At 35.0% G+C, this 11,001-nt stretch overlaps 1 protein-coding gene and 1 long non-coding RNA gene across 3 annotated transcripts; one reads left to right on the top strand and one right to left on the bottom strand.

The window, feature by feature from the left end:
• Window positions 1-1,632: 1,632 nt before the first annotated feature.
• On the bottom strand, window positions 1,633-10,121 carry LOC111593713. 2 transcript variants are annotated; one of them, XM_023306679.2, is made up of 5 exons: window positions 10,086-10,121; window positions 7,946-9,110; window positions 6,040-6,350; window positions 4,798-5,412; window positions 1,633-2,153 (listed from the first exon to the last, which is right to left on the bottom strand). In XM_023306679.2, exons 2-5 carry the CDS (start codon window positions 8,857-8,859, stop codon window positions 1,900-1,902), a joined length of 2,094 nt encoding a protein of 697 aa, XP_023162447.2. In that variant the 5' UTR covers window positions 8,860-9,110; window positions 10,086-10,121; the 3' UTR covers window positions 1,633-1,899. The 2 variants fall into 2 exon arrangements, with proteins under 2 accessions (XP_023162447.2, XP_023162446.1); XM_023306678.1 differs by lacking the exon at window positions 1,633-2,153 and adding an exon at window positions 2,779-2,879 and having other exon boundaries at window positions 4,387-5,412.
• Window positions 6,363-6,784, top strand: LOC111593714. Its single transcript, XR_002751062.1, has 2 exons — window positions 6,363-6,521; window positions 6,592-6,784. It is a non-coding gene; the product is annotated as an uncharacterized LOC111593714 (long non-coding RNA).
• Window positions 10,122-11,001: the final 880 nt, after the last annotated feature.

The raw sequence follows: 11,001 nt of genomic DNA, 5'->3' as shown, positions 1-11,001 counted from the left end.
ATAAATAACACCGAAACGATCCAACTCATTGGTTTCTTACTTTCTCTTTAAATGTATGTATATGAATACTACTTATATGGTATGTAAATAATTTTCATGTTGTGAATGCATCAATACATGAATTACAAATTCTCTTTGTTTGTTTGTTATTTTTTGTTTCAGCTTTTTATTAAATATACAATTATAATAACGTTTCACCTAAACTTTGTTGTTTGTCTCTCATTCTTCGAACGAATGTTTTTCTTTTTTTTGTATACAATTTTGTATGTAACTTCAATAGCATATATATATGTATATATATATATATATATATATATATATATATATATATATATATATATATATATATGTATAAATATATATATATATATATTGCTACGTTTTATTTACAAAATTCCAAAATTAAAATTAAAAAACTAAAACAAAAACAAAAACAAAAAAGCATAAGAACATAAAAACTTACAGTTGAGAGTTCTTTGAATTTCACCTTTCCCATATTCGAAATACTTAAAATACGAATAATAACTGTAAATGTAAATGCCATACGAAAGATTCATACGTTCATACGTTTTGTGATATAACAAGTACGTGTTTCATATTATCGTGTTTATCTCTGTTTGCCATTGGCTTTAGTCACTTAGTTTCTAATTTCCTACACGTGTTTTAATCTTCTTCTAAAATATAAATGTACGCTTATTATATATATGTATATATATAGCATTTAATTTTTTTTTTAATTTTTATGTTCAGTCAAAGCTGTCCAACGCACAAGGCAGCTATTGTACGAGAAGTATATGTTTATGTATGAGTATATACATATATATATATATACATATATATATATATATATATATTTTTTTTTTATATATATGAATATAATGTAAGTTTGCTTTCTGACTTCGAAGAGGGACGAGCATTAACTGGATAGTTTTAAAACTTCAAAGCCATAATCAACATGAAAAATAATAAAATGTCACATATAAAGCTTTTATTATAAGTGACTAAGTGAAAGAAGTAAGCGTTCGCTTGTCAGTATGCTCGACTAGCAGATACCATGAACACAGTAGACGTGTCAACATGTAAATAACTTCACTTTAGTGTTTCTTACTTTACTTTATGCAGCAAATTTGGTAAGTCTAGTCTTCAAATATTTGATATTGATTAAAATCGATTTCATAGAAATAGAAAAAGTTATCAATCATTTTAAGATGTCTTATGGCAGAGACTATCAGACGAAACAGACATAAAAATATTTCGATAAATTGCCAAAAAAAATTAATTGAAAATATTTACAGAATAATGTTCGACAAAAAAAAAATAAAAACAAATAAGTTTAATTGTAAACTTGTTAAAATTATATGCTTTTTATGATACTAGTTGTACTCAAGATAAGAGCTGCTAAGTTTTTTGGGAAATACTTTTCAGTTAAATACGAACAATACAATCATCAGAGGCCAAAGCAAACATTATCTATATACTCCAATCTTAAATCTGGTATCGGCTTTCTCTATGTTTACTTATTAAGTTAAGTTAAATAATATATATTTATATCGCTATAAACTATGTTTTAATGCGCTTGAAATATTTTTCATTTTTTTTTTTGCTTATTTATTCTATTTTCACCTTTCTCCTTCTTTTCCTCAATTACTTTTCTCTCTCTTCCTCTCTCTCTCTCTCTCTCTCTCTCTCTCTCTCTCTCTCTCTCTCTCTCTCTCTCTCTCTGTGTTTCTGTCTGTTCGTCGATTCTTGAATCGATCTTATTTTCAAAATACATAAGCACGTCGTATAACTATGTTTACATAGAGTACTCCCCGACAATTTAGTAGTCTCACGTGTGATGTTACATTATGATGGCTTTTAATATCTTTATCTTTCAGCCGAGTCAGCCATTCAGCTCATTCACCGGTATATATCCAGTATTTCCCTGCCACGATCCATTGCGTTGTTTAATGTCCTCAACAGATAATGAAATGTGTATACTATGCTGGCAATAAGGATCGTTGTTGTAATAGTGCCCCCAGGCAGCCAACTCCAGATCCATAAGTAGGAATCGAAGTGGCGACTAAGCGTCGCTTGACCCGATCCACCGTTGTAGGTCAGCTCTTCGTTTTTAACTACTTCATTTGGATGTTTATCATAATTGTGATGATCATCTGGAATGTGTAAAACGTTTAAGTTAAAAAGATTCGTAACAAGTCTTGAGATTTTAGCCTGGCTAAATACATAGTATAAGGCAAAATCGTGTTGTACTCATGATCTTACGCATACATAGGAAGTTGGTTGACATTGGTCGGGTTAGGCACAGCGCAATCTTTTCTTTATATATTATTTTTTATTAAAAATGGACTAATTTTCATTTGTTATTATTACTCGCACTATATATCATTAGGCAATGTGTCGAGCAAAGGTTTGATATATCTTTTCATCCACAGGTTATTTCAGGTAAAGAACGCGCAGCAAATAGTTCTGCTAAATTCACAAGATTTTGATGATCTACATACACTTCAGAGCCAGCCCGTTTGTTGTCCAGCTTCAAAATGTGTATATTTGTATTTGTAAGGGAAAACAGTCAAATCAAACCATTTCTGTATTCACAGTCACACTTTGATCTCGGTTTTTGCAGTCACCACTATGATAAAGCTAGTTAGCTACAAAACTTCGGAAGGTTCAATATATTTTCAATAAGTCACGCCGCCACGTTTTCTTTAGTACGTCATTAGAGGTAGCCAAGTTTCTATTGATATCGGCTTTTTCGATTTCTTATGCCTAGATATATGGTCATGTTCGATTTCCTTATAACAATTTTCTACAAAAGTGGAAAATGACTTTATATTGTCGTGCTGTCCTCGAACGATATGTTCCAACAAACAACTGCAAAGCTGTTAGAACCCTATTATATTGGCAATATAATCTATACTCAAACTATAAAACTTTGATAGACGCAATTTAAACAAGTAAGAAAGATCTAGTCGGGGTGCCCGACTAGGAGATACCCTGATCCCAGTCCTATATGCGTTTTTAATATTTTTCGTAGTTTGTATCGAGTATTCAAAAAAAAACAAATGAAAACTGACATTGCGACGACACCAAGATTCGAACCCAAATTGTTTACGCAACGAACATCAACTCTACCAACATCGCCACTTCATAATTTAAAAATTAAAAAAAACAATAAAAAATGCCTCCTCGATATGCGCGTGCTATATACGGAATACACAAAAAATTCACGTCTCTAGCTCTTATAGATGCTGAGATCGACGCGTTCACATATACGGACAGACGGACAGGCCTCAATCGACTCAACTTGTCGTCCTGATCAAGAATATACTTTATATACTTTATGGGGTCCACCACGACTCCTTCTGCCTGTTACATACATTTGAACAAGACCATTATAACCTGATTTCCCATTTTCAATGGCATCAGGGTATAAAAATGAATGAATGAAACGAATGAATGAGATAAAAATCGATGGTGATCCGAAAAACTTTTACAATTATTAAATTTCCCTCTTCAATTCTAAGAAAAGTATTGCAGAACAAATAAGGAGGCGAGTGGAAAAAGGCAAGACGGACAAAATACTGCACCTTTCATAGATTATAGATTAATATAATAAAGATATTGCGTCTTTAGCACAGAATATTAGTTTATTGATCTGATCTCTCCTTTTTGCTATCTTATCTCAATCCCAACTCATATTAATCTGAACAACGCTCAGTCTTAACTCAATCTCATCTCAGTCTCAACCCATCTTAATCTTAATTCATCTCAATCTCAACTCATCTCAATCTCAGTTCATCTCAATGTCATCTTAATCTTAATTCATCTCAATGTCAACTCATCTCAATCTTAATTCATCTCAGTCTCAACTTATCTCAATCCCAACTCAATCATTATCTCAACTCAATTTCATCTCAATCTCATCTCAAACTTAATTCCTCTTAATCTCAACTCATCTCAATCTTAATTCATGTCAATCACAGCTCATCTCAATCTCAATCTCAACTCATCTTTGCAATTTACAATTATTAAATTTCCCCTTCAGATAAATTATCTGAATCCCAACTTATCTCAATCCCACCTCATCTCCATCTCATCTCGATGTTGTCTTATTTCGTCAGCATCTGAATCTCAATCTGATATTTCCACTTTCTTCTCTATTCTTCTCATCTCTTCTCTTAAAAACTATTTTCAACATATACTCTCAGCATTGTCAATGAATTTGACTGAGCTTCTCTCTTTCGGCTTTCAAAGTGACGAAAGAGGTCTTAATAGCACATGGTGGCCGGGACAGGTGTGGTGGTGGTCATGTGATTTGGGGGGCAGGTGTGACACAGGTTAATGGCAAATGCGTAGGCAATTGCATTTCTAATGTATTCTACTTACTTTTCGTCTTATTATTACCAAGGTCTTTCGGACTGTGGGATGATTGTGTATAATTGCTAATATTTGTATTATGACTGTCAGAGGTAGTTTGAATTTTGATATTTGTGGTGTGTTTCGGATGGAAGAATTGTTTGCTATTATGATTATTATTGTTATTATTATTAGATATGTTAGTTGAATTTGAATTTGAATTCAAATTTGAATTTGTTGTTTTGCTGTTTGATGATGTGTTTGTTGTCGTTCTGTTCGTGTCCGCACCAGAGTTAATGGCCCAAGTATTAATTGGCCAGTTAATCGTGCTCTGCACAATGTTACTGTAATTTGTGTCAACAACAACCGGCGACAGGTAATGCATATCTTTTTTGCCAACTTCCTCGTGTATGTTGAGCTGATTTGTTGTTTCATCCTTACCATTACTGTTCATATTATTCAGATTGCCTTTGTGATGTGGATGTTGATTATTCTGTTGCGTTGGCACATTATTAATCCGAATGCCAGACTGTATATGATGATGGTTGGGATAAGGCATGTGAATGCCGCCCCGTCCAGGTGGCAGCATATTTATGCTGCCATGGCCAGGTGAGTGCATTATGCCCGATCCTCCAGCTCCGCCTCCTATAGCTCCCACTCCTCCTCCTCCTGCTGCAATTACATTCGGTTGAATGGGTATGCGATTAAATTGATCGATATTAGTATTGATCGAAGTGCCCATGCCATTGACGGGCTTCATTTGAACACCGTTCCCAGCTGCCGATCCACTGCCAATGCCCATGCCAATTGTATTAATTCCATTTTGGCTATTCATATTTCGATTAGGATCAACATTAACTGCAGCATTATCGACGCCATTGTTCCTATTGGCCGTTCCTCCACTGTCCACACCTGGCATATTGCCCAGCAGTGTTGTTGTCTCCGTTGTCTTGTTCTTCTCTTCGGGCGCACAGCATACTTTGAACACAACTTTCATATTATTTGTGGAACAGCGACCACCTATGCGACGATACAAATCGTCCTTCGATGACGTCGCTATAATTTAAATACAGCAAAAATATAAAGATTAGATTGTTCAATGAAAATCAATTCAATAGTTATTAATTATTATTCAGGTATTTCACTATTGGTCCTACGTTATCATATAAATCATATAAACTATAGTTTCGTTTAGTATAGTAGCGAATATAGCCAATATTTACGACCAACGGAATCAAGACGACCATGTACTAAAGGTTTAATTAAAATCAGTTAAGGAACATACAAGTTAAAATATTAAAATTATATTCTTTGCAGGGATGAAATCCTGAGGAAAAAAGTCTTTTTATAATTGAACATATTATTTTCTGGACACTCCAGTTTAAATCATAGTGCAATATTAAGTCTACATTAGAGAATGCTTATAAAACCCGAATTAAATATTCGATTCTTATCGATATTAAAGAAATTTCAAAAACGGGAACATCCTAGAAAGAATTTGGCTTTTAAGTTATGCATAAGAAAACAAGTCCTAAAATCGAATTTGAATTAAAAAGTTGTGTGGTATAAAGATACACTTAAATCATAAGCGGGATGAACACACGGACGGAAGGATACATCGACTCAGTAGACCTTTTTACTGAGTCAAAGATATAAAGAAAGATTTACTTCAGATTAACTTACAAATGAAATAGTAGTCATTTCCAGGTAGGAACTCTAAACCACCTGGCTGTGGTGTAAATGGCCGGAAAGTTATCGTAAAAAACATTAATTTCTGAGGCTTATCACATATAGCTATTACTCGCGGATCGGCGTTCGTTATGCGACATGTTTCGTACTCCACTTTGGATACATTGTATATAATGTATTTCTCTGTTTCATTCTCAAATGCCCCGGGCTCATAAACTGGACATATTATGTGCACCTGATCGAACTCAAATGCTAGATTGCCTTTGTTCACGTCAATAATATGATCCGTATTATCGATCCGAAATCTGTAAAGTTAAAAAAAATTAAGGTTAAGTTGAAGTTATATATTTTTCAAATTGGTATCAATACATTTACTCTAACAATCTGCTCTCTACTACCATTACATAAGAAGATGGAGTATCTTTGGTCGAGCTGTATTTTTCAATGAAAACGTGATGAAGAAGGAAGATGTACAAGTGAGAGAGGCAAAACCACAAAGTTATTCTTCCACCCCCACACCTTTTTGCATCCATTACTCATTCCCAGGATGTCCTCACGTCAAGGAATAGTTCCTTTCAATAAGTGATCCGTACAAGTACAAGTGAGAGGTAAAGATCGAGGCAACACCACCAAGCCATTCTCTATTGAGGAGACCCACCCCTTATTACATGCCTCACCCACATCCAGAGTATCCTCACGTCCAGGAATTGTTACATTTTAATATGTGATCAAGAAGAAGTACAAGTGAGAGCTACAACACCAGCACTACCAACAAGTTATTCCCCCATCCTCCCCAGGTTACATATATTATTTCCTCATCAGACGGAGAACAGCAAACGCGTTATTTATTTATTTATTTAGAAATGTGCGACTAAATACTGGTGGTGCGTTGACGGAGAGTGCTGAATGCATTCGAAAAGGGTAAGGTTCGGTAGGTCATAAAACCTAGGCTCGGGCCTGCAGTCGAAACCACAGGAGGGTTCCACTCGATACCAGCTACCTCGACCCTTCCCACCTTCCCACATTCCCCCATGCCACCCATCAAGTGCTGTGTGTTTAACACGCAGCACGCACTTATGTCTTATGTCTGCCTCCTGCCCCCGAAAAACGTTTCCTTGGTTTCGTTCTGCTCCCCTTCCAACTTCCAACTGCCAACCTCCAAGTTCCCAGTTGTTCTTTGTTTATTTTTTCTTTCCTTCTATTTTATTGTAGAGCTTTGTAAATCAAAAATCACCCCTAATGAAGTACGCACATTTCACATGTTCGCTTTTGCGACACTCACTCAATCGCATAAATGTGCGAGTGCGACTAGGGTTACGGCAACACACACACACACACACACACACAGTAACTAAAAAACACATAAATACTTATATATGAAAGGGGAGCCCAATCAATTTTACAATATATATATATATATATATATATAATCCATGCTATAATTATATATATAATTTATCTGGAAGATCTTGATTATTTTTAAATTATGAAACAATTATAGCATGGATTATGACAGTTATGTAGGGGTGTGTGGGTGTGTAGGTGTGTGTGTGTGTGTGTGTGTGTGTGTGTGTGTGTGTGTGTGTGTGTGTGTGTGTGTGTGTGTGTGTGTGTGTGTGTGTGTGTGTGTGTGTGTGTGTGTGTGTGTGTGTGTGTGTGTGTGTGTGTGTGTGTGTGTGTGTGTGTGTGTGTGTGTGTGTGTGTGTGTGTGTGTGTGTGTGTGTGTGTGTGTGTGTGTGTGTGTGTGTGTGTGTGTGTGTGTGTGTGTGTGTGTGTGTGTGTGTGTGTGTGTGTGTGTGTGTGTGTGTGTGTGTGTGTGTGTGTGTGTGTGTGTGTGTGTGTCTATGTATATATATTATATTATACATAAATATAATAAGTATATTATTAGAACACTTACATGCTGTTCGATGTATTCCAATGCATATAGAATGTCTTAGCGCAACTGGACATTGTGGAGAGTAGGACAGTTTCTATGCAAATGATCGTCAGTAGCGTGACAAGAGATGTGGCACCCAAACTGGGCAATGGAACTAACATTTTGAAACGCACGGAATGATTCTTCTTCTTCTTATTGCTTATGTTAATACTTCTCGTACTGTCATCGTTAGATTTTTGCTCAGCTGCGATCACTGTTGGCGGCGACTGAGGGCATAGGGGGTGGCTCTTGAGGTGCATTGTATTAAAATGCTTAATACATTGTTGTTGTTGTTGTTGTTCTTGCCCTTGTTCTTTGCCAGTGCAAACTTTAGCTATTATTGTTGTTGTTCGATTGGCAAGAATGGTTTTTTTGTTACTCTTGCTTTTACATTTGGACTTTCGATGCATTGTAGCTGGTTTTAAGAGAGCGGTCGTTGGTTGATTTCGTTTTCGAGCTTTTGGCATATGTTTTTTGTCAATGGTCGTCGGTGGAGTTATTGTTCTGTTGCTTGGCTCCTGGTGATGGTGGTGCAGCTGATAGTTCTGGTGCTGGTGGTGCTGGTGCTGGTGCTGCTGCTGCTGCTGACTGAGTGTTAGGGACTTTCCCATCCATTTATCGTAATTAATATTGTGCTCCGCCAAGCCGTTTTCAATACAATTAATGCGTATAGCCAAAGCGTCTGCTGCACCATCCTTTTCACTCGCACTTGACTTGGACATCAGCTGTTCTTCTGCGTTCAATGTTCCCACAATTTTTGGCAACGATTTCCAGTTGACCGTAAGCCCACTTAACTTTGACAACAGCTGATCTGTTTCTCTTTCAGACGTTCCAGTCAGCGATTTCCAGTTGACAATTAGCCCAAGCCTCCTACTTGATGGCGGTACAATAGTCATTTATATTATTATACATAAAGTGTTTCGTGTTACTGTTTGCTTTGCTATTGATCTCCTGAGGCCTTTAATTTAACTCTTTCTTTATCTATTTTTCCCACTCCTTTGGACCTTTGTAGATTTGTGACTTGTTGACCTGCTACTAATGCTGGTTCTAAAAAGCATGCCGGTGACCCAATTGTCGTTCTTGTTGTTATTTGTTTTTGACAATATTAAGCTTTCGTCCGCCGGCAACATGCCGATATCCCAAGTTTCTGGAAAGTACGAAGGAAGTTGTAAGATCAGATAATTTTTAATCAACTTGCAGGTGAATGAATTGTCCAATTCAACACGACGGACCATGGACAGTAACAGTAATTGTAAATATGTGTTTCTGTATCTGTGCGTGAGTGGGCTTATGTTATGTATCGTTTTCGTTAAATAACAGTATATGTATGCATCTGTGTACGACTTTTTACATACTTATATTTCAAGTGAACAAAATTAGACTGATCAATGTAATATGCGTTATTCATACACTCAAATGTATATTTGTATGTGAGTGAGTATTGTATGTACACAATGTATGTATATGTACATGTGTTGCTCCAATTAATTCACTTTAAGTATCTTAAATGCCGAATATTTCGAATTTGTATACAGGTTTAAAATGTAATATACAGGTAAGTATATACACATCATTTTCCCATTTTATAATACAAAACGTAACAAAAGGCACTTGTCATAGTCGTATATACATATATGCATACATACGTATACTGATCCTAAATACAGTACAATATATGAAAAACCCAATTCTTTTATATGGCTTGTTTTGAAAGGATAAAATAATGTTATTGCACTAAAATCAAAAAGTTTTGCTTCGGCTCTCCCATTCTCTCGTACTCCATCTCTCTCTCTCTCTCTCTCTCTCTGTCTGTTTCTTCCCTCGCTCTCTCTCTCTTTCTGTCTTTTTCCTCCCTCGTTCTCTCTCTTGCACTCTTTCTCTCTCTTGGCTGTCTCTCGAAGGAAACTCAAATACATAAACATTGAATCCGACGATTTTCTTGTATACATACACAAAACCAATACCATAAGCGAATATATTTTTTATGAGTCAAATCATGAAATATTTCAGAAGCTGAAACATTTTAAAACCGGCATGGAATTATGAAAACGTATTAGTGGCGCCTTATATACAAATGTTTGTCCCCTAGTTGTTTCATTTTAAATGCATAATAATCACTTACACGCACACAGACACAATGCCAAGTGTTTTATGTATATATACATTGTCGAATTTTATTTTTTCTTTCAGCTAATCACATTTTTTCTGTTTTGTATGTTTAATAAGTGCGGAGCTGCCGTATCCGTATCCACGTCATTTTTTTTAATTTAATTTGTCTAAATTCGTATGTAAATAACTATTATACAGTATTTAAAGAGCTGTGTATTAAGTGTAAAAAAAATAATACGAAACTGACAGTGTGGTAGTATCTGAAAAATGTATCTGTATCTAAAATGTATTTTTACAACAACTATTTATTAGTTACAGCTATTTGGTTTATGTCACGAGCATAAAGTATTGATACATGCGGTCTTAAAATACTAAAAATACTGAATTTGTTAAAAAAATATTTCATGCAATGAATAAGGGATTTACTTTCAATAAAAATAAATAATATAACAAAAATGAATTTAAGATATAATTTTTTAATTCACAAACAACTCTTATTTGTTTGAAGAAAGTATTTATCATAAGATGACGAAAGTATTTAAATAAAGAACTGAACACTAGCAATATTGACGCATAACACAATCGATAATATCCGATTTCGATTGTACATTCGGGCATATATTTAGTACCAGCATTTTTTTAAGGTAAATCATGGTAAAGGTTAACATTCGTAATTCTGTTAAATCCAATCCAATCTGTTTCCTATAACGCGACATGATTTCACACATTTGCGTTGCGTCAATACTAATTTCGATTAATTATTCTCAGGTGTGGACTTTTGCCAACTCTTTGAGATGAGCAAATAACAGCCGTGCTTAATGGATAGAAAAAGTTCCGACTACAGTATTTTTATTTTGGCGCTTTGTACATATAATTCAAAGCAATTGAAAAAATACATTTAGTGTAATTTATATTTATTTATTTATTTA

This window comes from Drosophila hydei, unplaced genomic scaffold (assembly GCF_003285905.1).
Source record: "Drosophila hydei strain 15085-1641.00,03,60 unplaced genomic scaffold, DhydRS2 tig00000330-arrow-arrow-pilon, whole genome shotgun sequence".
Classification (NCBI taxonomy): domain Eukaryota; kingdom Metazoa; phylum Arthropoda; class Insecta; order Diptera; family Drosophilidae; genus Drosophila; species Drosophila hydei.
This window is presented reverse-complemented; position numbering and strand designations above follow the sequence as displayed.